This window comes from Sorex araneus, chromosome 4 (assembly GCF_027595985.1).
Source record: "Sorex araneus isolate mSorAra2 chromosome 4, mSorAra2.pri, whole genome shotgun sequence".
Taxonomy (NCBI): Eukaryota; Metazoa; Chordata; class Mammalia; order Eulipotyphla; family Soricidae; genus Sorex; species Sorex araneus.
Window position 1 is genome coordinate 45,196,602 of NC_073305.1, and position 23,107 is coordinate 45,219,708.

At 60.1% G+C, this 23,107-nt stretch overlaps 3 protein-coding genes across 8 annotated transcripts in view; all 3 read right to left on the minus strand.

The window, feature by feature from the left end:
* PFKFB4 (6-phosphofructo-2-kinase/fructose-2,6-biphosphatase 4) overlaps positions 1-8,534 on the minus strand; it is a 42,802-nt gene extending 34,268 nt beyond the window's left edge. For 2 of the 6 annotated variants that reach the window (XM_055136397.1, XM_004615271.2), the window contains exon 1: positions 4,804-4,982. In XM_055136397.1, the coding sequence (XP_054992372.1) occupies positions 4,804-4,900 (97 nt within the window). In that variant the 5' untranslated portion in view covers positions 4,901-4,982. Of the gene's footprint in view, positions 1-833; positions 979-4,725; positions 4,770-4,803; positions 4,983-8,448 lie in introns of those variants that run through there. The other 4 variants (XM_055136398.1, XM_055136400.1, XM_004615273.2 and 1 more) reach the window with 4 other exon arrangements.
* Positions 8,535-9,562: 1,028 nt separating this feature from the next.
* Positions 9,563-9,883, minus strand: UCN2 (urocortin 2). The gene has a single exon (XM_004615142.2). It carries the CDS (start codon positions 9,881-9,883, stop codon positions 9,563-9,565), a length of 321 nt encoding a protein of 106 aa, XP_004615199.2.
* Positions 9,884-10,797: 914 nt separating this feature from the next.
* The window catches only part of COL7A1 (collagen type VII alpha 1 chain), a 28,880-nt gene continuing 16,570 nt past the window's right edge, over positions 10,798-23,107 (minus strand). The window contains exons 65-118 of the mRNA XM_055135576.1: positions 22,652-22,687; positions 22,333-22,368; positions 22,139-22,234; positions 21,992-22,027; positions 21,882-21,917; positions 21,728-21,775; positions 21,417-21,452; positions 21,225-21,317; positions 20,945-21,145; positions 20,813-20,848; positions 20,683-20,736; positions 20,496-20,564; positions 20,381-20,425; positions 20,235-20,297; positions 20,087-20,131; positions 19,829-19,864; positions 19,688-19,723; positions 19,527-19,571; positions 18,927-18,959; positions 18,790-18,852; positions 18,663-18,698; positions 18,507-18,587; positions 18,335-18,403; positions 18,193-18,228; positions 18,069-18,110; positions 17,910-17,954; positions 17,794-17,838; positions 17,173-17,208; positions 16,849-16,908; positions 16,641-16,748; positions 16,441-16,512; positions 16,284-16,319; positions 15,952-16,011; positions 15,817-15,861; positions 15,635-15,670; positions 15,513-15,548; positions 15,394-15,450; positions 15,210-15,281; positions 14,898-14,969; positions 14,711-14,746; positions 14,468-14,548; positions 14,218-14,271; positions 14,092-14,145; positions 13,961-14,023; positions 13,498-13,560; positions 13,290-13,406; positions 13,112-13,189; positions 12,971-13,024; positions 12,807-12,855; positions 12,192-12,224; positions 11,954-12,043; positions 11,707-11,805; positions 11,378-11,575; positions 10,798-11,066 (exon numbers count right to left, since the gene is read on the minus strand). Coding sequence (XP_054991551.1) covers positions 11,050-11,066; positions 11,378-11,575; positions 11,707-11,805; positions 11,954-12,043; positions 12,192-12,224; positions 12,807-12,855; positions 12,971-13,024; positions 13,112-13,189; positions 13,290-13,406; positions 13,498-13,560; positions 13,961-14,023; positions 14,092-14,145; positions 14,218-14,271; positions 14,468-14,548; positions 14,711-14,746; positions 14,898-14,969; positions 15,210-15,281; positions 15,394-15,450; positions 15,513-15,548; positions 15,635-15,670; positions 15,817-15,861; positions 15,952-16,011; positions 16,284-16,319; positions 16,441-16,512; positions 16,641-16,748; positions 16,849-16,908; positions 17,173-17,208; positions 17,794-17,838; positions 17,910-17,954; positions 18,069-18,110; positions 18,193-18,228; positions 18,335-18,403; positions 18,507-18,587; positions 18,663-18,698; positions 18,790-18,852; positions 18,927-18,959; positions 19,527-19,571; positions 19,688-19,723; positions 19,829-19,864; positions 20,087-20,131; positions 20,235-20,297; positions 20,381-20,425; positions 20,496-20,564; positions 20,683-20,736; positions 20,813-20,848; positions 20,945-21,145; positions 21,225-21,317; positions 21,417-21,452; positions 21,728-21,775; positions 21,882-21,917; positions 21,992-22,027; positions 22,139-22,234; positions 22,333-22,368; positions 22,652-22,687 — 3,273 coding nt within the window. The 3' untranslated portion in view covers positions 10,798-11,049. The remainder of the gene's footprint in view (positions 11,067-11,377; positions 11,576-11,706; positions 11,806-11,953; positions 12,044-12,191; positions 12,225-12,806; positions 12,856-12,970; positions 13,025-13,111; positions 13,190-13,289; positions 13,407-13,497; positions 13,561-13,960; positions 14,024-14,091; positions 14,146-14,217; positions 14,272-14,467; positions 14,549-14,710; positions 14,747-14,897; positions 14,970-15,209; positions 15,282-15,393; positions 15,451-15,512; positions 15,549-15,634; positions 15,671-15,816; positions 15,862-15,951; positions 16,012-16,283; positions 16,320-16,440; positions 16,513-16,640; positions 16,749-16,848; positions 16,909-17,172; positions 17,209-17,793; positions 17,839-17,909; positions 17,955-18,068; positions 18,111-18,192; positions 18,229-18,334; positions 18,404-18,506; positions 18,588-18,662; positions 18,699-18,789; positions 18,853-18,926; positions 18,960-19,526; positions 19,572-19,687; positions 19,724-19,828; positions 19,865-20,086; positions 20,132-20,234; positions 20,298-20,380; positions 20,426-20,495; positions 20,565-20,682; positions 20,737-20,812; positions 20,849-20,944; positions 21,146-21,224; positions 21,318-21,416; positions 21,453-21,727; positions 21,776-21,881; positions 21,918-21,991; positions 22,028-22,138; positions 22,235-22,332; positions 22,369-22,651; positions 22,688-23,107) is intronic.

Here is a 23,107-nt window from a genome sequence, read left to right on the forward strand (position 1 = left end):
CAAGAATGGCCTTTGCTCAACTGTCAGGCCCAGAGAAAGGAAGGGCCCCCGGAACACAGGTTGACAAATGCAAGAGAGAGGAAACTTGCAGAAAACCATCAGCAGTAGTCAAAGCAAGAGAAAATTCAGTTAAGTAAGACCCTGCCAGTGCCTCTGGGCCAACCCTGACACAGGGACCTGCATGCTCCCCTGACAAGGTCACCCCTTCCCACTGCCCCTAAAAGTCCTCCTACAGCCTCAGGATTGAGGTTCTACCTCCCCCTTCACATTTTCCATCTCTCCAGAGACACCCCAGCCCCTCCCATGGACACCCATGTACCCCCAGATTGGGCCAGCTGCACACCAGGGCCAGGCACAACGGGAGAGCAATAAATGACCCATTACCTCTGGGCTTCAAGATAAACTTCCAAGGAAAGGCCCCCAAACAGAGAGCAAAGTACAAGCATCTGCACAACAGCTCTGCTAACGGCAGCAAAACTCAGAGACCAGCCCCACAATGGGGAAACAGCAAACGGACAGCGACAGTTGGGGAAGCACAGGAACGGAGCGGGCCCTGGGCAGACACGCAGGCGCATCACTGTGACTGGCTCTGGCCTCGAGTACCCTGATGTTGAGCAACAGAACTGCAGAGCACCCCGCTTAGGACACTATGTGTGTGGAAGGAAATCAGAAGCCAGGACACTCGGCGTTGCACAAGCTCCTGTTCCTGTCTGCGTGCTCCGGGCCCCAGGGCCCCAGGACAAGTGACAGTGGTGCGGGAGACGGATTTCCAATAGTGCCACACTGGGGGCTGCCACAGGTCCCTGGAGCGGGTTCCAGAACTGTGTCCTGACCTGTTTCTGTGGGCCAGGCTGGGCCAGAAGGGCTCTTTCAGAGACAGCAGTCACAGACTGGGTTGGCTCAGTGGCAGGGTGCACGCTTTGCAGGAGTGAAGACCTGGGTTTGACCCCTAGTGCCGCACACACAGAAAAATAAACCCTTTAAAAATAAATAAATAAAAGGAGGGTCAGAGCAATAGCACAGCGAGTAGGACATCTGCCTTACATGTGACTGACCCAGGTTGGCTCCCAGGCATCCCATTTGGTCCCCCAAGCACCACCAGGAGTGATTCCTGAGTGCAGAGCCAGAAGTAAGCCCTGAGCACCACTGGGTGTGATCCCAAAAAAGAAAGAAAGAAAGAAGGAAAGAAGGAAAGAAAGAAAGAAAGAAAGAAAGAAGAAAGAAAGAAAGAAAGAAAGAAAGAAAGAAAGAAAGAAAGAAAAGAAAGAAAGAAAGAAAGAAAGAAAGAAAGAAAGAAAGAAAGAAAGAAAGAAAGAAAGAAAGAAAGAAAGAAAGAAAGAAAGAAAGAAAGAAAGAAAGAAAGAAAGAAGGAAAGAAGGAAAGAAAGAAAGAAAGAAAGAAAGAAAGAAAGAAAGAAAGAAAGAAAGAAAGAAAGAAAGAAAGAAAGAAAGAAAGAAAGAAAGAAAGAAAGGAAGAAAGAAAGAGGGAGGGAGGGAGGGAGGAAGGAAGGAAGGAAGGAAGGAAGGAAGGAAGGAAGGAAGGAAGGAAGGAAGGAAGGAAGGAAGGAAGGAAGGAAGGAAGGAAATAGAGGGGAAAATAGGGCTGGAATGCAAAAACCATTATATATATATATATATGTATAATAAAGCAACCTGGACCTGGCATCATTGTCCTCGGAGGGGACAGAAAGTTGTCTCCAGCTATCCTGCACTTTCACCAGTAGTGTTCCCCAAGAGGAGTCTTTTTTTTTGGCTTTTTGGGCCACCCCCAGCGATGTACAGTGGTTACTCCTGCCTTGTGCACTCAGGAATTATTCTTGGCGGTGCTCAGGGGACCATATGGGATGCTGGGAATAGAACCCGGGTCAGCTGTGTGCAAGGCAAGTGCCCTACCGCTGTGCTATCGCTCCAGCCCCGCCCCAAGAGAAGTCTTGCCACCTTTATTTTAAGCAGTTTCACAGTTCTCTCTGCCTTGTTTCTCAGGTCCCTCTCTTCACCGGGAGCTTCTCCAGGTCTGAACTGAAGGGTCAATGAGGAAAAGGAAAAAGCACCCAAGCAAGTCCTCTTGCAGCTCCAAATTTTACCAAAAGGAGATGGAATTCCTAAGGTCAAATTGAATGGAGGGGACCTCCTCAGCCCCTGGAGACCCAGAGATGCCCACCATCTAGACCCACTGCAACCCTGGGACCTCTTCTCTCCAGAGTCCTGAGTTTGAGCCACCCACTGTCACGACCCACCCTCTGGCCTGCCCCATCCTGCGGTCCGACTGAGTCACAAGCCTATGTGTCTCAGGCAGAAGTCATGCAGACTCTGGTCTGGGTGTGGGGGTGTGCACAGACAGTTACTGTGCCTGTACTGCCTCTCACTCCCACTGCCAACGCCAGGGCTCTGCCGAGGGCCCAAACCCTACACTAGTTGCTCAATTCATCTTTGGCCTCTTGAGGGCCATCTCCTCTAGAAAACCTGTGCTGAGTCAGCCTATAGCCCACCCAGGGTGACATCAAAGAGTGTGACAACATAAGCCCCTCTGCTTAGGTCAGATTCATATTTCAGTTATTTATTTGTGTCTGTGTATTGGGAGGGGCACAACCAGTGGTGCTCGGGGGCTATCCTGGCTCTGTGCCTAGAAGTGACTCCTGGTGGTGCTTGGACTGGGGGGCTGGGGGTCCAGGCTGTGGGAGGGAGCAGAACCCGGGTCAGTTGCTTGCAAGGGTTGCACCTTGCCTCCTCTTCTATCTCTCCAGTCCCAGTGGACATTTTAGTGGCATACTTGGAGTGAAGAGATACAACTCCTGGGCTGGGGATATGGCTCAAGTGGTAGGACACATACCTACCAGGTTCAAGGTCCTGAATTTGATCCCCAGCACCACATGAGCCCCCTCCCTCTTCTCCCAGCCCTGCCAGATGCAGGCCAAGTGGTCTCCAGGCACCCAGTCACCAGGCCCATCTGCACGTCAGGACTGACAGTCACAGTGAGTGCTGCACCCCCTCCCCAGTCCCTCTAAAAACAAACTCACAAAAAAAAAACCCAAACTTCTCCGTGAAAAAAAAAAAAAAGTAACAGGGCCTGCCCCTGGGACTTTGAGACCCAGGCAGGTCCCGCCCCTCTGGGCCTCAGCTGCCTGCAACCAGGATTGGGTTAGAGCCAATGTTTCAAATACCCAGAGCAAGAGCAAGAAGGAGAGTGGGGGTGATGAAATTACAAAGTCACCCGTTACCACCTAGGGAGCACCCCCCCACACACACACCCTCTGGCCTGCCCTATCCTGTGGTTTTGGGGAGCGGAAGTCCTTAGGTGAGGGGCAACGTGCAGGCGAAAACCCACATCAGCTTCCTGGAACAGAGAAGCCAACACCTGCATCCCACAGATGGGGCCTGGGAGGCCGCAAAGCAAAGCCACAGTGTGGCCTAGAGCTCAGATGCTCAGTGCTTGCCCCTCCGCAGCCCCCTCCCCTCTCCCCTCCCCCCCATTGAGACCGCACAGCTCTCTCTCTCTCTTTTTTTGCTTTTTGAGTCACACCTGGCGATGCACAGGGGTTACTCCTGGCTCTGCACTCAGGAATCACCCCTGGCAGTGCTCAGGGGGACCATATGGGATGCTGGGAATCGAACCTGGGTGGGCTGTGTGCAAGGCAAATGCCCTACCCGCTGTGCTATTGCTCCAGCCCCAAGACCGCACAGCTCTTGCAGACTGGAGGGGTCCTGGACTGCAACAGCGTGGTCCAAGTCTCAGCCCGTTGCCTTTGGGGGAGTGGGGAGGGGGTGGAATAAATCATTGTCAGTGCCATGGCCTACCATGAAGTCTGGCTGAAACTATGGTCACACCCCACCAGGACCACAGTGTGGCAAGAGAGACACACACCTGACTCCCATGCCAAGCCATGACCCCAGGCTGGCCTCAAAACACCCAAGCACCAAGCACTCTCCCCTCGCTTATCATGCCCAAGCAGAGCTCAGAGAGCCCAGTCTCATCTCCATGTCCACATCTGCACCACTAATCGGACCAGACGTTCTCTGACTCCTTGCCAATCATCCTGCTGTTTCAGTTACTCCTAAAGCTCATTCTTTTGCCTGGTAATAAAAGGAGACAGACTCTTTTAAGGAGAAGTAGAAAATCAAGGCAGTAGATTAGCCCCTCCAGGACCCCTGAAAAGATTTTCCCCGTGAGCACTTCTTACACTTTGTTCTTGCTATTTCCATCCGCCAGTTCCACCGACCACCCACAGCCCCACCCAAATGCTGCCAGTCCTCGGGCACAACGACAGGCCCATATGGCAGTGTTCTGTCTGTGGGTCACTTCAACACTTCCGTGAAATTCTTCCCCAAACTCGGTTTTGGGGAACCGAATTCCTGGGGGGATGGAGGCCAAGGGGCGAATGCACTTCCTAGCATTGGGGGCCTTGCCCACCCCTGGGCCTGGGGGCAGAAAAAGCCCAGCGATTTCCCTAGAGACAGACAGCCGGAGCGGATCCTAGCAGTCGGTCCGCGCTCTGGGGCCAGCGGAGCCCAGGCTCTGGGGCTCCCGGATCTGAGGTGCTGGAGAGAGTGGGGTGTGAAGGGGCGTGGCCTGAACGAGGTGATGGTGGCCAGACCCAGCGCCCACCAAACCCAACCGCCGCCGCAGTAACAGTCCCCGCCCCCTGTCCGCCACACCTGTTTCCAGTCGCTACCTGCTTCTGCTCGCCTCCCCCCCGCCCTGCAGCTCCACCTGATCCCGGTCCCCCACCTGTCCCGGGTGGGCTCTCCATGAGAGAGCCCTGTCCGGGTGCACCGCCCTGTCCTTTCCCCGCGGACCCCGCCTCACCACCGCGCGGGCAGGCGTGCAGGGCGGGCCGCCCATTGCTGTAAGGCATCCAGATCTTCTTCAGAGGGTTCTGAGTCAATTCTCGCGGAGACGCCATCCCGGGGCCGGGAGGAGCCGGACTGCGCCGCTGGGGACCCAGCACCCGGGCCACCTCGGGCCACCGAGGCCCCGCCCCGCGCCCCGCCCCGCCGCGATGACGCCATCCAGCTCCTCGCCGGCCCCGCCCCTGGACCAGGAGGCCCCGCCCCGCCCTCCACGCATGCGCAGCCCGCCACTCCCGCCCGCTGAAGTCCAAGAGGTGCTCTCCGGGAGCCGGGATCGGGGGCGCTGGTCTGCCTGCCTCCCTCGGGCGTGTGGCTCGGAAGGTTGACTGGCCCCAAGTGCACGAGTCCTGCACAGTAAACCGGACCTAGCTGGTTTGCAGAGACCTCACCCGAAGCCTTTCCCAGGGTTGGCTCCCAGGGCGCTCGAGACCGGGACTTCTCTCTTTGTTACACAGACCTCATGGTCTCTGGAGGGTGGTGTTTGCACGCACTCGGGACTTCAGAGCCTCAGGAGGTGGGGTTTGCATGCAGTGGGGACCTCAGGGCCTCAGGAGGTGAGGTTTACATGCAGTGGGGCAGCGTCTACGTGAATGCCTGGTTGGCCAGGATCAGCCAGGGGCCCTGCATAATTCTAATTGCTGGCCTGCCTTCTCTGCTGTCAACTTCACCGCACCCTGCTGACCTTGTGCCCCAATCTGCTAGTTGGTTCTGAGCCCTGAGACATTCCCTGGCACGCAGGAGCTTCTGGCCCCAACCGATCTGAAAAAGACTTATACATTTCTGAAAGGAATTAGGACAAATTTCATAATTGATTGTGTTTCTCTCTTTCCTGTCGCTGCTGGGAAAGTCCAGCTAAATTCCAATGCACTTGAGCACTTGAGCCTATGAGCAGGTCTTTGAAACCAAGCTGGCCAGGGACTCACCAAGTCCTGGCGGTATTCACCTTCTGAGGTTTCATGTCCTCCAATTAATGTATTTATTTATTTATTTATTTATTTATTTATTTATTTATTTTAGGTGTAGGGATCAAACCTAGGGCCTCACACATGCCAAGCACGTGTCATATCACTGACATTTTAAATTATACGTTTTGGTGCTTTTTTTTTTTTTTAATGAGCCTCTGTCTCTTCATCAGGAAAATGGAATGTGCACATCATCAGTCTCAGAAGGTTCTGGCAGATATTAAATATGTCAGTGTCTGAAAAAGTTACTCAAAAGCACATTAGTGTTTTATCATTTATCAGAGTATTGATCTACCTCTTGTCTCTAGAAATGCAGTGATGGCAAGGGTTTAGAAAAAGAAAGATCCAGAAGTTCAAGAATGTCCTACTCTCTCTCCCCAGCCCTCTCTCTTCATGCCCAGCTCCCATCCACACAGCCAGAATCTGGGTCACACAACCTTCTCCCTCTCGATGACCTGTCTTCCACCATATCCACTGACCAAATCACTATACTTTCTACCCATTGTACCCAGCTGGGTGCCAGGGCCATGGAGAACAAGGCTCCACCCAGTGTACCACAGGTACTGTGCCCTATTACCCCTCTACCTGCTGAAGGGCCCCCCAAGTCACAGCCTAAAAAGGACTGGACCTGTAAAATGACTTTAAGGCTTGAAGAAAAAAAACTCCAAATACTTAATCTTGCCCATTTGACAGGAAATAAAGGTTCAGAGGTCAAAGAGGTAGCACAAAGGTTCAGTAGGCACCTGTCAAGCATGAAGCTGTGGTCTGGCCATGGTATGAATCCCAGCACCACATGGTCCCTAAACACAGAGCCAGGAGTGGCCCCTGAGCAGTGGCAGGTGTGACCCAAAATAACCTCCCCTTAAATAAATAAAAATAAAGGGTCAGAAATCTAGCTGGAACCACCTAGATGTTCCCTCAATTAGCTTTAGCTGCCTCCCTGGGTGTTCCCCTCCTACCCCTCACCACCTCATGCCCATGGACAGCTTGTGCCCACCCACCTGCTTCACACTGCTCCTGTGACTCCTGTCCACTCCCACCGCAAGCAGGGCAGCCCTGGTCATCACATGCTCACGCTTTATTCACCTGCCAGCGCCATGGCGAAGGTGCTTCCTCTAGCACCCACAGGAACCCATTGCTCCCTCGAGGTTAGGCAAGTCTGGAGGCAGCAGACAGCCAGGGAGGAGCAGGCAGCCAGGGCCCTTTTGGGAAACCATCCCTCCACATGGATAGTCAGAGCCCCACTTCTCAGGAACAGAGATGGCTCCCAGACATCCCAGTGGCAGGGAGGCCATAGGTCAACTGCAGAATGTGGGTCCCTCCCCAAGGCCAGAGTCTACACAGCTATCAGGAAACTCCCTTTCTCCATCTCTCCGGTATGAAACTGAAGATGGGGAGACAGATCCAATCCACAGTGCAGGGTGAACTCAGCTCAGTTCCCAGCCTCCCTAACCCCAGCGCCCACCACACTTCCCACCTCCTCCCCCAGGCACTTGCTTGTTCCCACAAATGCCTTGTGCGGGATAGAACTGACCTGGAGGCTTTTTCACCACGGGGGTCACCCCAAAACGGGCCAGCTGTCCTGGGTGGCTGGCAACCGTGCTGGGGTGTAGCGTGCACTTGGTTGAGCAGGGCCTGCTAGCACGCCGCCACCAAGAACCTGCCAGGCTTGGCCTTTGTGGGCTCCAGTGGTGCACTCCACGCTAAGCACTGTGCCTCCTCCCAGCATCCCAGGCTCCCAGTTGTGGCATGACTGTGTCCTCAGTCCCTGGTTCTCAAACTCTTCCCAGTCACCAAGCTACCCCTAGGCAGCAATAAAGCCCCAAGGCCTCGGTGCTTACCACAAGACCCACACGGCAACCCACTCACACGCCCTAATAAATCCTGTGTCCGTCCTTGGTACGACCCCCCACCAGGTACCTCTTTGCCTCTCTCCAGGTGCCTCCTTCCCCCTCATGCTGCCCCTGGGGATTTCAGGGAGTTCCAGCAGTTTCCTCTGCTGTTGCTCGTCAAGACACTTTCTTTGGTCTCTCCCCGGGCCTGAAGCTCGAGGGGCGGATGAGGCTCTAATTCAGGCTATGGTGAGCCCGTTGGGGGACCAACCTGGCCCGGGGCCCACAGAAAGTGCTCAGAGGACCCGGAGCAGCCGGGGGCCCCCGATTTGAACCCGAAGGGGTTCACCAGCAGGGCAGAGCACATGATAGGTGCTGAGAGCAACTCAAGACTGGCCCAAACACACAGTAGGCGCTCTAGAAATTTGGCAGAAAGGAAAACTTCCCCCATGAGCCCTCTGGACCTCCCCAAACTGGTGTGCACCCCGGTGAGGGGACTGGCTGATTGTGACCCCTGAGAGACCAGCAAAGGGCAGAGAGAAGGGCCTGGCCAGCTCCAGCTGGCGGAGGCTCCCCCTGGCTGGAGGGAGAAGCTATTTATAGTTCCCCCTTGGCCCAGCCCCCTCTGCCCTGCAAGGCAGCGGTGCTCCCCCTCCTCTGGGCCACTGACAGACACTTGCTCCCCGGTCCCAGCACCCCTCTACCTGGAGATACCCCAGCACCACCCTCGCGCCCCGTCCAGCGCTAACCCCACTAAGCCCAGGACTCTCCCCCTCTCCCCCAGCTCTCCGAGCGGGCTGTGCCTACCCTGGCAGCTGCTCCCCGACCCCGGGTCTGTCAGGGAGCTGCCTCCTTCCGGGCCTCTGTCCATCCTGCACCGGGACTGGCCTTGGCAGCCGCCCCCTGCAGCTTGGAGGGCAACCCCGCCCTCCCGGCCCAGCAGAGCCCCAGCCCACTGGGCGCCGCCTCCCAGGCCCGCCTCCGGCCCGCCCCCCAGGGCTGCTGCCTGTCCAGATGGCTCCAGTGCCCCCACCCAAAGCTGCCAGATTCCCCGCCTGGGTTGTCTCTCTCTATAGCCATGTCCCATCGGCCCAGTGTCCATGCTGCCCGGAGGACCCTGGCCCACAGACTCTCCAGAAAGTCAGCTCCATGTCCAGCTGCTGGCTGGGCACCAGAAGACAAAACCCACCCTGTCCACATCAAGCCTGGCAGTGAAATGGGGGTAAGAGAGCAGATAAGACTCCCGTCCTGTGTCAGGGGCTAGGTTGCACACCACGTGATTCTCCAGCTCGGTCTCTAAGTAGCTCTTTTATTGAGCACATCCCACATGCAGGAACCTCAGGTACAATAGCCTGGTGCTTCCAGAAAGTCTGCTGGCATCGCTTTCTTGGCTGGGCAGAGGAGGACGTGAGGCTCCGGAAGGTGAGTGCTTTGCTCCGGACAGTTCTGCGAGTGCAGAGCAGAATTGGACAGCAGAGTTGGACCATGTTCGTCTCTCCCCTCTAAGGACTGAGGAGAGGGGCCAGAGATGGGTGGTGACCATGCGGTGACCTGCAGGTCTGGATTTGGTCTGAGCTGCCTGCCGTGTGGGGCTCTGACATTGAGGTCCCTGACAGGGGTGTGACAGGGGCCACAGGTGGCAGTGTCCCAATGCTCTGTCATCACAGCGTGCCCGGATGTGGTAAGACCGCACGTGACAGGGCCCTCCCATGGCCACGTCCGGGTTTCCAGGCACAGAGTGTGTCTTCGGGGTGCTCTGCGGGAAGGCGGGGCCCTGCAGGGTGTTGTCCAGGCGGCGCAGACATTGAGTGTACACGGCACTCAGCTGTCAAAGTCCCATGCAGAGATTCAGATGCAGGATCATGTCCCTGTGCTGGATCCAGCTCTCCGCCGATGGTCCACACACAGGCAACCCGTGGGCTCAGCGGCGGCCCACATGGGCCAGGATGTGAGCGTTGGCAGCAGCCTGCTCCCTCGTGGCCCTGGCCCGGGCCTGTTCCAGTAAGATCTGCAGGAGGCCCATGGGGACATCCAGCGAGAGGGTGATGTGGGCGCCAGGGCGGGGGCCAGGGCGGAGATGACCCGAGAGGGCGCTGGAGGAGTTCGTCGAGGCCACAGGGTCAGGAGTGCCCTGGGCGAAGCTCTGCGGGAGGAGTTGCAAGGCTGGGACAGGGGTTGCTGGGACAAGCGGGCCCCTGCCCAAGATCAGGAAGGTCAGCACCAGGAGAACCCACTGGGTCATTGTGAGGTCAGGCTGCGAGGAGAAAAGAGGCTAAGGGAGGGGCTCCAGCCCGCTCCGGCTCCCAGATGGAGATGGCGAAAGCAGGACAGAGAGACGGGCTGCGGCGAGGGGCTCGGGAAGCCAGGCGCAGCACAGAGAGAAACAGAGATGGGAAAACTGATGAGAACCGGAGCGAGACAGAACATCAGCACAGAGCCAGGGAGCAGGGTGTGAATGCAGAAAGAGGGGGACAGAAAGCAGGACAGAATGAGGGATATTCACACACGGAGAGAGGGGAAGAGGCAGATGAACACGCTGGGAGCAGAGAGCACAGAGGGAGGGAAACAGGAAGCACTGGGAGAGAGCGTGGGAGGGGGAGGGCTGCATGCAGAGGGGTCCCAGCCAGGGGGAAAGGCAGCCCCAGAACCCAGAGTCCCCTCAGACCTAGAGACCCCCAATAAACTGAGTACCAGATTCACCCCAAGGCTCTGCCCACCCCACCCAACCCCAGTCCTACCAGTACCAGCCTGCCTTGGCCGACGGGCTCCGGGGCTCCAGGAATGCAGGGCTGGGCCTGGCAGCACAGTGATGGGGTGACCCTGAGCCTCCAGAATCCATTTATCCCCCTCACACCCTGAGGTGGCAGCTGGGGCATGATTCCTGGCATGAAGCAGACCCCCACCTATGACTCACCCCTCCTGGGGGCCATGAGGACACATCCCAGTGCTCCCCCCAACACCACTTTGTATTTCTTTCTGGGAACCAGTTGGGGAATGAGGATCACCAGCACAGGGGGACCCTGCTCCTCTGCAGGACAGTGCTGACCCCCCTTTCCCCCCACCACAGCCCCCAGTGCCCAGGCAGTGACAACAGGAGCCTTTTAAAACAGCAGCTTTAATGCCCCCCAGTCAGCACCACGTCATCACAGGCTGGGGTCCAGGGAGGGTGAGGCACGGCCACACCCGCAGGGCCCACGGCCACCCCTGCACTGAGTCATCTGCCAGGGGCAGCAGCCACAATGGGGATTTGTCCTCGGGGGGAAGGCGAGACCCAGGGACCAAGTCACTGAAATGACGGATAGGCACGTGCGTGTTTGTGTGCACACAGGCCTCTAGCACCAAGAGAGGACAGCAGGGTCCGACTGAGACAGTTCCGCGGGGACACGAATTCTGGCCCATCATCCAGTCTCAGCTCCGTGCAGCACCTGGGGGACAGGGGCCAGTGCCTTCACCCTCTGACTGACCCAGCATCGGGGCCACAGGGAACCCTGGAATCAGGCATCATGGGGCAGAGAGCTGAGGGCAAGGGGAGAGGGCAGACACGGGTCTTCGAGGAGGGCACATGGAGGGACCTTCTTGGGGAACTCGCAGCTGTCTCTGCTTAACTCTTTGTTTCAGAGGGTCTTTCCCAGGGCCCCCCGGGGAAGGCACTTCTGTGTCAGGCGTTCCTCACCCAGGGTGGGGTCTGGGAGAGCTCAGCGCCCACAATGTCTCACCCAGATGGGGATACCTGTACCTGGTCCCTGGCTCTGGACCACACTGGGAGGACAGCGACGCTCACAGGCCTCACGGGTCCCAAAACGGTTGGCGTTCCCCCCACAGCCACCGTAGACAAAAGGGCGACAGGCCTCCGCTCCGCTGTCCCCAGCTCGATGGTACCAGCGCAGGGTGTAGGAAGTACAGGAACCCTCATCCAGCGGGAGTGAGCAGGGGTCTGGGCCCAGGAGGGTACGGCGGTGAGCCAGAAGCAGTTCGCCCATCCTAACCCCAGCCCCACGCTCACCCCCACCCCACAGGCCCAGCCCCACGTTCACCCCCACCCCATAGGCCCAGCCCCACGCTCACCCTTGCCATCCCACGCAGCCTCAGGCTCCTGGTATTCCTCCACGGAATACTCAGAATACTCAGCGTACTCGTCCTCATCATCCTCAGGGGGCAGCCGTCCTGAGCACAGGGCAGGGTACACTGAGGGCGGCCACAAGTGTGCGCCAGGACACCAGCACACACCCTGTGTGCATCATGTCCCTGCACACGAGTCCCCACTGCCCGTTGAGTGCCCACCCACATGGGCCGTCCAGGACCTTGTTCTCACCTTCCTCCTCGGTATGTGAGACCCGGAGCACAGGCACGGCTCGGAGGTGGGAGCCAGCGGCCGTGTCCGCGGCATAGGGGGGCAGGGGTCCTGGAGCAAGGAGCAGAGCCCGGGCCTGGGCTTATCACGATGGTGTCCCCAGTCTAGCCCCTGCAGAGGGGACCCAAGGGGACCCACAGGGGAGGACCGGGGCAGGGAGGAAAGTTCTGAGAGCAGAAAATACCAGAAAACTACTCACGTGATCCAGATGCAATAAACTGGCCCTGACAGGCTGGAAGGATGAGAATAGAGAGGGCCAGGGAGAAATGGTTCCAGAGACAGAGACACACACAGAAAGATTCAGGACAGAGACACAGACAGACAGAGACACACACAGGGAGATATGGGACAGAGACACAGAGACAAGACAGACAGAAAGACAGAGACAGATGGAAACAGAGACAGAGACACATGTAGGAAGATAGGAGACACAGAGAGAGACGGAGACCGAAAGAGACAGACAGAGACAGATGGAGACAGTGAGACAGAGAAGCAGGTGTGAGCATAGGACAAAGACAAACAGGTGGGCATGAGACAGGCTGATGGGAGAAGATGGGGCCACTCGGACACCCCTCAAGCCCATCAGCCCCCCAGCGGCCCCATGCCAGGCCCCGGGACACACTGTGCCCTCCACCCCACCCCCCACCCCCTGCCCGGCACAGCCACATGGGCTTCCATCTCTGCCTGCAGATGGGGCCTGTCAGCTCGTCTATCCAAGGCTCCCATGTCCATCTGTCTGCCACCCTTCCGCACCCATCACCCTGGCAGTTGACCCCTGCGGCTTCTGGGGACCCTGCCTGTCCCGTCTACTCACCACAGTGCTGACTCATCTCCTGACGCACGAAGGCCCGGATATCATCCTCCTGGGGGGCACAAGCCCAGAGGGTGATGTGACGAGCCCAGGGAGCCAGGAAAGGGTGGTGGTCATGGGGCTCAGGGAGGGACAGCGGGCATCAGAGCCTGCCCGGCCACACTCACCGTCAGTGCCGCGGTTCCCTTCTCTCCCCGGGGGCCTGCGGGCCCTGGTCGCCCCTGTGTGCAAAGCCCAGGTCCAGACTGTGAGCTCAGGGACACCAGTGGTCACCCCACTCTCACCCCACAGCAGGAATCCCCACTCACCTGTTCCCCTCTCTCTCCAGGGGTCCCTGGAGCCCCAGGAGCCCCCACCACAGTCTCTCCAGGAGGGCCCCGCTCTCCCTGTGGGGTGCAAGCAAGTGCGCCAGTAGCCGTGGGCCTCAGGACACAGGAGGTGAGAATCGTAGGCTCTGAGTGTGGGGTCAAGAGCCCCTTAACTTACCTTCTGGCCCTGAAGTCCTTCGGGGCCTTTGGGACCCACGGTGCCTGGTGGCCCAGGGGGGCCACTAGAGCCATCATTGCCACGGGGACCTGGGAAGCCCCCGATTCCTGGGGGTCCCTGGGGAGAGAGAGGGTCAGTGACCAGAGCCCCCAAAAGATGGGCCCATTTCCAGACAGCACAATGTCCCCCTAATTTGGTCTCTACGTACCCGCTCCCCTTTCTCGCCCTGGTCACCCTTGGGTCCAGGCTGGCCATCGAAGCCTCGATCCCCCTGGAAACAGAAAGCCGCATGAGACCCTTTGCCATGGCCTCCTCAGCACTCCAGGACCAGTGGCCATGGCCTTCCAGCACCCAGCTCCTGGGACCTCCCTGACCGGTCATCAGCCTGCTGTGAGCCCTCGAACCCCAGCTCCACTGCCTTCACTTGCCTGACTTCATTTATTCTCTTTTCACTGACCCCAATCTCAGCACTGACCTCCACACACACACTGCAGCCTCTTACCCCGACGGCACCTGTCCCTGCTGTTCCTCATACTCACCATGACCCCAGTGTACCCCCAAACCTTCCCACCAGCCCCACTCCAGCCCCACTCTCATGCCCCAGTCCCCCTCACCGGGCCCCTAATGGCCAACCCTGCCCCCTCAGTCCCCACTGCTGAGGGGCCCCGTACCTTGGGACCGATCAGGCCTTCCTTCCCAGGGGCTCCCAACTGCCCCGGCATTCCTGGCTCCCCCTAGACAAGAGAAAGCATGAGCTCGGCCCCTGCATCCCCCTCCCCATTCCGGTGGACCCCCCACTCACTGCGTCTCCTTTGCGTCCTGCCAGCCCAGGGCGGCCGGGGAGACCAGCTTCTCCCTGTGGGCAGGGCAGGGGGTCAGCCTCAGGTCTGGGCTTTCCGCACCCACATCCCGGCACCTCACCTCGTACCTTATCTCCCTTCTCTCCATCCATGCCGCAGGCTCCCTTGATCCCCCGTTCGCCCTGAAGGGAAAAATCAGGCAGAAAGTTCCAGAACCACCACCCGCCACCGCCTTGATGCTGAAGCCAGTTCTTCAAGACACTGCACCTCCTACCTCTGACCTCACACCCCAACATCTGAGCCCAGACACCTGACATGACCCTAGAATGCCCCCCAACACCATCCAGAATGCTTTCCCCACCAGGAGGGAGAAACCACCTTGAGGCCCCGGGGGCCCATGAAGCCGGCATCCCCTTTGTCTCCTCGAACACCAGGGGCTCCGTCCTTTCCTGGGGGTCCCTGAGGAGAGAAGTCAAGTGACAGGGGTCCCCGCAGGAGCCAGAAGCCAGGTTGGTGGGAGGACAGGGGCCGGGGACTCCCAACCACGTGGTAGCCCCAGATCACTTTGAGGTCAGAGGGCACCATGTGGCAAGGGGGAGCTTGGGGGCAGGAGCATCTTACCGGGTCCCCAGGGGTCCCTACAGCACCAGGCTCGCCCTGTGGGAGGCAGATAGAGGAGGGTCGTGACTATCCTCTGTGGCCTCAGCCACTCTGCTCACGAATGTGGGTGAGCACCCACATAGCACACAGCCAAGGACCACGAAGCCCCAACTTAAAGGACCGCCACGGGGCTCTGATCTCTGCTTGCCTTCGGTCCTGTGAGTCCCCGTGCTCCGAGCAACCCGGCCGAGCCCTTGTCACCAGGCTCTCCCTTGGCTCCCTGAGGGGTGGGGGAGAGGGACAGTGGGGCCAGAGCAGGATGAGGGCTGTCATTGCAGGACCCCATCCCAGTCCCTGCCTCGTACCACCGGCCTTACCCCTACCCCGAGTGTGCCCAACACCCTTTCTGCTCCTGTGGGTGTCTGAGGCTCCACAGCCCACAGATACTCCCCACTCGCCACAGGCAGCCTCCCTTCAAAGAGCCCCCAACAGAGCGCCCTTCCCACGCGCTTCCTCCTACCTTGTCTCCAGGGTCCCCACTCTCTCCTCGGGGCCCTTTGTCACCATCTGCGCCCCGAGGCCCGCGTTCGCCCTGTCAGGGTCAGAGAAGCTGGGTCGGGGAGCGAGTCTCACACCCTCTGAGATCTGAGCTCTCAGGGGGCTCTCTCCCCCACGCCAGCCTGCACCGGCCCAGCCCCACTCACCATATCCCCCTTGGCACCCGGGAATCCTGGCGGCCCCACGGTCACAGCCGAGTCCCCCTGAATGGACAACTGTCAGTGCAAGGAGCCCCCACGGACCCCCTACCCCACATCACACTCACCTTGTCACCCTTTAGTCCCACAGCTCCAGCGTCACCCTGTGGGTAGGGAAAGAGCAATGTCACCCAGGGGAAGAAGCCCGGAGCCCCCCACTGCACCCCTGGAACCTTTTCCTTTGTCTCACCTTCTCCCCGCGTTCCCCCCGGACACCTGGGAGCCCCTGAAGGAGAGAAAAGCTGTGAGCTGCAGTGACCTGAGGGGGCAAAGGGGTCCTGCGGGGGGTAGGAGGATGAAAGGCCACAGAGGAGACCAGGACGAGGGGGACAGAGGGCGCTGGCCAGGCACTGAGCTACCCCCTGCACATACCATAAGTCCTCGGACTCCCTCCTGGCCAGGCCGGCCATCTTCACCCTGGGAAGGACATTAGGGTCACTGACACGGAAGGTGGAAGCCAGGAGGGCCTGGGACGAGGGCCATGGCTATAGGTCAGGGTGGACATACCCGGACACCTGGCTCCCCGCGCTCGCCTCGGGGCCCAGGCAGGCCCACGCCGGGGTCTCCCTGGAAATCAACAGGAAAGAGGAGTCACCACTGGGACAGGTCAGGGAGATGAGAGAGGGGTGGGGGTGATGGGTCAGTTGAGGTGGAGAGGTGACAGGGGTCAGTGGGGGTGGAGGAGTGACAAAGATCAGTTGGGGTGGAAAAATGACAGAGGTCAGTGGAGGTGTGGCAGTGGTCAATGGAGGGATGACAGAGGTCAATGGAGGGGTGAAGGGGGTCAGGAGGGGTGACAGGGGTCAGTCAGGAGAGGGGCCCAGCCTTGTCCTACCTACCCTGTCTCCTTTGAGTCCAGAGGCCCCAGCAGCTCCCTGTGGACAGAACGAGGGGCAGATTCTGTCCCCTGCGGGTACAGAGCAGCCCACAGTGCCCAGAGGCCCCACCTAAACTGACAATCATGAGGCCAACCCATGGCACAGGACCACTACTCACCGCTGGCCCTGGGGGCCCTGGGGGACCCAAGGCACCTGGAGGTCCTTCTCTCCCCGGAAGACCTGCCAGCCCCTGCCGGGAAATGAGGCAAGAGAGGCCGAGAGTGACTTGGGGGACATGTCCCCTCTGCCCCACAGGAATGGGAGCCTGAAGCAGGGTATGGGCACCCCACTCGGTCCCCACGACCCCAGCACCCTTACCCGTTCTCCGCTGGGGCCCGGTTGGCCCGTCTCTCCTCGAGGGCCTGTCTGACCAGGGAACCCCACAGCACCAGGAGGCCCCGGGGGCCCGGCGGGGCCTGAGTCTCCCTGGAGTAGAGAGAGTACCTGGAGGTGAGGCCCACGCACCCAGACACGCTCTTCCTCCACCCAGCTTTAGGGGCCGCCCTGCTGCGCCCCGCCAACTCACCTTCAGACCAGGTGAACCGATCGGCCCCGGGGGGCCCTGAAGCCCGACTCCTGGGTCACCCTTGAAGAGAAAGGAGGACATGATCAGACTCAGGGGCCTGGAGAGATAATACAGTGGGAGGGCACTTGCACTGCACGTGGCCAAGCCAAGTTTGATCCCCAACATCCCATATGGTCCTCTGAGGCCACCAGGAGTGATTCCCGAGTACAGAGCCAGGAGTAAGCCCTAAGCATCACCAGGTGTAACCCGAAAACCAAAGAAAAAAATCAGGCTCGGAGGGTCTCAGGGACCATGACCTCAAAGGGTGCTGCGGCCCACACATACCTTGTACCCCTTGAGTCCTGGAGCACCTTTCTGACCCTGGAAATGACAAGTAGGATCCCTGAGTGGTGGGAATGAGACATGGGGCCCTAAATGATTCCTGGGGGCTCAGATATGAGTATAGACTTAAGGCAGCTGAGACCCCAGACCAGAGACTGAGACTTCAGCTTGGCCCCAGGTCTCACAAGGACCTGGCAGGGGGCATGGGCTCATCCAACCACAGAATCATGCAGCTCCAGGCAAGACCACAGGCCCAGGGGCCGCACCCTGGGCATGGGCCTGAGGGACTGTCCCCAGGGATGCGAAGGAAGACGGGCACCCAGACACGACCATCCCGGGAAGCTGCACAACCCATGGAAATGTGCCAGCCCCGTGGCACTGATAGAGGAAGGGGCAACATAGATGAGACCTAGAGTCCCCAGCATCCTGCTGGCAGAGCCTCAGGGTTTGGGGGGTTCTCTTGGAGCTGAGACACAGACAGGAGAGGCACAGAGACCAGCCCTGCCACAGCAGCAGAGGGACCCGGCCCACACCAGGCTCACTGCCCTCCCCGGGCTCACTGCCCTCCTCAGTGCAGGAATGGTCCCCCAACCCGACCTCAGACCTGCCTGGACCCCAACTCACATCTTCCCCAGGGTCTCCAGGCTCCCCTGCACGGCCGGCTTCACCCTGCACAGAAAGGCTGGTGGGGGGTCCAGAGCCCCAGCGCCCGCCCCACCTGCTGCTCAGGCCCACCTCACCTTCTCGCCACGTGGCCCCGGCAGGCCGCGGTCCCCTTTGGCTCCCTGTGGAGAGGGGGCAGGAAGAACAAGGGGGTCAGGACCCCAGAGATGAAACTCAGGAGGCCCAGGCATCAGGCAGGAGGTGGGTGTCCAGTCCAGAGGAGGGTCCACGCTCACCGGCTCTCCCAGCAGGTGTCCAGCAAAATCTCCAGGGGCTCCCTGGCCAGAGAGAGGGGTCAGGACCATTCCTAGCCATGCCCCCACCGGGCTCTCCTCCAAGCCTTCCCCTGCCCCCACTTACCTTCTCCCCCTTTACTCCAGGGGGCCCAACCACAGTCTGTGGGGAATGCACAGAGAGTCAGCTGTCTCCCCGCTTCTGCCAGCCCCCCTCGGCTGTGAGCAGGAGGGAAGCTCCAGAGGCGGGCGCTGGGGCTAACGCTCACCTGTCCAGGGGCCCCCATGGGTCCAGGTTCTCCTTTAGGTCCGACGGGGCCGGGCAGACCCGGTGAGCCCTGTGATGGAACAGCTTGAGGAGAGCTGCCCAGAGACACCTCCCCCCTCAGCACTGGACACAGCGCCCCCAGCTAGACCGCCCCAAGCTCCTCCAGAACACACCGGCACGCCCGGCGCTCCTCTGTCTCCATCCTTCCCGCCGGTGCCATCACGACCTGGGGCTCCTGGCTTCCCCGTCTCCCCCTGACAGAAAGGGCTCGGTCAGCAGCCGCCACCAAGCCTGACCCCCCATGGCCCAGCCCTGACCCCAGGACTCACCACTTGTCCAGGCAAACCTGGAGACCCCTGGGGACCCTGAGGAAGACAAGTTAGATATCAGGGGGATGTGGGAGCAGAGAGGGGACATGGGAGAACACGGAGAGCTGGGGACCCTTGTGGGACTCACCACAAGGCCGGAAGGGCCGGGTGGGCCGGGCAGCCCCACAGCTCCAGGAGGCCCAGGCAGGCCCTAGGAAAGAAGGGTGGAGGTAGTGCCAGCCCCACCTCGCTCCCATGGCTCCACCCACAAGCGGGGCCACTCACCCTTCCTGGTGGTCCCGTCTCTCCAGGCTCCCCCTGCCAAAACCCAGAGAATGTGTGACACAGACCAGCAAGAGGCTCCTCAACCCCCAGCCACGAGCAGAGCCCGTGTGCAGCCCTCCATGCCAGCCTCGGGGCAGGGCACAGGAATTCTCGTTCCAAAGAAACGTCTCTTTCCACACCTGCATACACACTTGCATGAACACCTGGCACCCACTCACACCTGACACCCACACCTCACACACACACACACACCTGACACACACCTGGCACCCACACACATCTGACATACACACACACCTGACACACCTGCATGGACACCTGGCACCCACACACCCACACACACACATGACATATACACCAAGCACACACATATACCTGGCATACACACATCTGATGCACATACACCTGAAACCCACCCACACCTAATACACATAACTGATGCACATACCACAATGCAACCTGACACTCAGACCTGACACACACACTTCACACACACACCTGGCATGCCTTTATACACACCCAGCACTCATACACACCTGACAACACACCCGATGCACACACCTGACAGCCGCACATACATGCATACAAGCCTATACTCACCTTCAGACCAGAAGGTCCCTGGGGTCCCGCAGGACCAGCAAGACCCTAGAGCAAAGTGTCAAGGGCAAGAAACAGAGGTCAGAGTTCACCATCAGGGCAAGGTTGACAAACTTTGTGGAATCAACCCCCCACTGCTACTAGGTGGCGCACCCCTCACTCACAGGGGCCCCCGCTGGTCCAGGGTCTCCGTGGCTGCCCTATTGGAGAGAATCTGATGAGGGAAGCCAGTAACACCCCACAGAGAAACCATGGCAGCACTTCCCATGGTGGGCCCAAAAGGATGAGAATTCCAGGGAACTCACCGCTGGGCCAGGTGCCCCCCGTGGACCTTGCAGACCCTGGATAGAGAGGGAGCGTTTTGAACCTCAACCTGGGCTCACCAGGGGCCCAGATGCCCAAATTCATGCTCCCAGGTACAGAATGTCCCAAACCCCTGGTGGGGAACACAGGCAGGTGCGCACACACTCACACACTCAGTGCCTGCACCCCACCTGGGCACACAGGCCTCAGCCCTAGCACCGGCAGGCAGGGCTGGCCAGGCTGTTCCCAGCACCACTCACCGGCTTCCCCTCAGGCCCCGCCACGCCGCGCTCTCCCGGCAGCCCCTGTAGAGAAGACGCTGAGGACACACTGGCCCTTGTCCCCTCCCAGCTACCCTCACCGTTCCAGGCAGCCCCCGCCACAGCCGCACTCAAGGCAAGGACTCACAGGGGCGCCAGCGTGACCCCTCTGTCCGGGCTCTCCCTGGTCTCCCTTGAGGCCTGGAACTCCCTGAAAGCAGAGTATCTCCCCTGAGTCCCCAGTCACCTCCACGTGTCACATAGACACCCCTAGATGTCCCCAGAGGTTCTCACTCTGTCGCCTTTGGGGCCTCGGTCGCCTTCACTGCCAGGCTCCCCCTGTAGAGACGACATGTCCAGTCAAGCCCTGGTGCCACAGCATGGGAGGCCCAGCCCTTCCTACACTGACCTTCGCACCCTTGAATCCAGGGGGCCCTTGCTCTCTGGGGAGTCCAGAGCCTGGCTCGTCCACAGCCACCTGCAGGCAAAGGAGTGAGGGTGAGTGTGTCTGGCACAGGTGCACCGAGGGTCCCAGATGGTGACGAGCGACCCTCCGTCTGGAAGACCCCTAGCCAGGGCAGGACTGCAGCAATCACCTTAGGTCCAGGGGGACCTGGGGGGCCAGGGGGGCCCGGGAGGCCGACTCTGCCCTGCAAAGAAGAAAATGAGGTGTTGGCAGTGTCGGGCGGACTGCAGGCTGTTCCGCCGTGAAGCCCCTCGGCTCACCTCTTCTCCTCGGTCTCCCTTCTCTCCCCGTTCTCCCTGAGGAGCAAACAGCGGAGGCACACTATGTCTGAGGGGAAGCCAGAACCCCCGAATCCCACACTCCCTGCCCTCCTACCCCGCCTTCAGGCTCACCCGCTCTCCGGGTCTTCCTGTCTCCCCCACAGCCCCGGCCTGGCCTGGGAGCCCCGGGATGCCGGGTTTCCCTGGCTCGCCAGCTAGACCAGGAGATCCAGGGGGGCCCCTCTCCCCCAGAGCCAAGCCCGGTGGGCCCTGAGGGCCAGGGTCCCCACGCTCTCCCTTGAGTCCGCGGTCTCCGGGGAAGCCGATGGGCCCCTGGAAGAACAGGTGAATGAATGCCGGGCGGCTGTGCAGCTGCATCCTCCCACGCACCCTCCCAGTAGCCCCCACATACCTCCTTGCCTGGGGCGCCCCGCTCACCGGGTTCCCCCTTGGGGCCACCCCGCCGGCCATCCCAGGTCTCCATGATTTCCCGAAGGGCAGTGGCCTGAGGAGTGCAGGACATGGTCTATCACTACAGGCCCACACCCCAGGGCACTGTCCCCAGGTGGCACCCCAAACCCCCCAGGTCCCCAAACCAACCAACCTTGATGCCAATGTTTTCCAGCAGCCGCTCCACATTCTGCAATACAGGCCAGCTAAGAGGCTGCACAGAGAAGCCCCTGCCTCTGCTCGCGCTGTGCCCCCACAAAACCAGACCTCTCGGTCTGGGGCCTTTCAGCCTTTGAAGGAGGCAGCTTAGAGCCCCTGGGTGACCCCTGCCCCAAGTATCCCCATCCCCTGGATTCCCCTGATTGTAAGCGACAGGAACACCCAACAGGACTGGGGCTGAGCACAGCAAAGGGAAGAGCAGAGAGGGGAGCCCCCAGGGAAGCCAACAGAGCCCAGCCGGCTCACCGCCACGCTCCCCGGTTCTCCTCTCAGGCCACGCTCTCCGGGGAGGCCCTGGAAACAGCAAGACACGGGTGGCCAGACCGGCGGGTGGGGTGCACAGGAGCCCAGCGGGTGTGGGGAGGAGCTGCCTGGGTGTGTGGACGAGGTGGCACCTCACCTGTTCTCCTTTGGGTCCAGTCTCCCCACGGTCACCCTACACACAGAGCATGGCCGGTCAGGTGCAGCTTGGTCAGCCTCCCCCACAGCCCGGCCACCCCAGGAACTTACCTTGGGACCTGCGCCCCCAGGAAGGCCAGGAAACCCCTGCAGGACAGGAGGACAGAGATCACAGAGGGTCTGGGGTGCCGGAAGGGCATGGGGGGCGCTGAAGGGATCAAGGGCCCCCCAGAGCCCTGAGTTACTGCGCACACTCACCTGGCCAGCGGGGCCAACCTGCCCTGCAGGACCCGGGGGGCCCTGGAAGCCCGGGGACCCGGGAGCTCCACGCTCGCCCTTGGGGCCTTCGGGACCCTGTGGAGGAAGCAGCCAGCATGGAGACCGAGAGCGCAGAAACAGGGTGCATGGGTCACAGGGGCAGAGTGGGGCTGAGACGCATAGCGTTCACTCACTTCTCTCCCGGGGACACCTGCGTCTCCCTTCTCTCCCTAGAAAGATACGACGTGAGACTCGGCTCTCAGAACCCACCCAGCTCCACTCCCCCCACCCCCCTCCACCCCACCCTTACTCCCCCACCCCCACTCCTACCCTACCAGCGTCACCCTCCACCACCCCCACCCCTACCCTACCACCCCCCTTGCTCCAATGCCCCCACCCCTACCCCACCATCTCCACCAGCTCCATTCCCTCCCAACCCTACCCTACCCTTCACACCCTACCCCACCCCCACACCCAATCCATGGGGCTGGAGCACTCCTTTCAGGGTTTTACCTTCCTCCCGTCTTCTCCAGGGTCACCAGGTTCTCCCTGTAGCGGGGTACTAGGATCAGCCCACAGTCCCGTGGCCCAACACCCCCCACCAGATGCCCGTGGGGGCTGAGGCACCTCTACAGACCCGTGGGGTGGCCCTGCCCATCCCAGCAAGCGGTCGTGTCTGCAGCTGTGCCATGGGTCTGCTCACCTCCCCGCCTCACTGCACAGGCAGGCCTATGCCTCTGGCTCCCTAGGGGACTCAACGTCTCTCCACGCCAGGATGTGGGGATATGTGTGCCCCTGGGAGGGGTGTCCCTGCAGGGGCCCCTGCTGGGGTCAGTGTCTGCATGCGGGCAGGACTCATGGGTACACATAGCACAGCCAGCCAGCAGCTGGTTTCGACCATCTGTGAGTCACGATTGCGTGCAAGACTCGGCTCGCAGGACATGTGGCCACATGTGTGTGAGCAGCTGG

Bases quoted from the DNA above. Each gene is read 5' to 3' on its own strand.
- UCN2 (XM_004615142.2), bottom strand. From the start codon at position 9,883: ATGACCCAGTGGGTTCTCCTGGTGCTGACCTTCCTGATCTTGGGCAGG.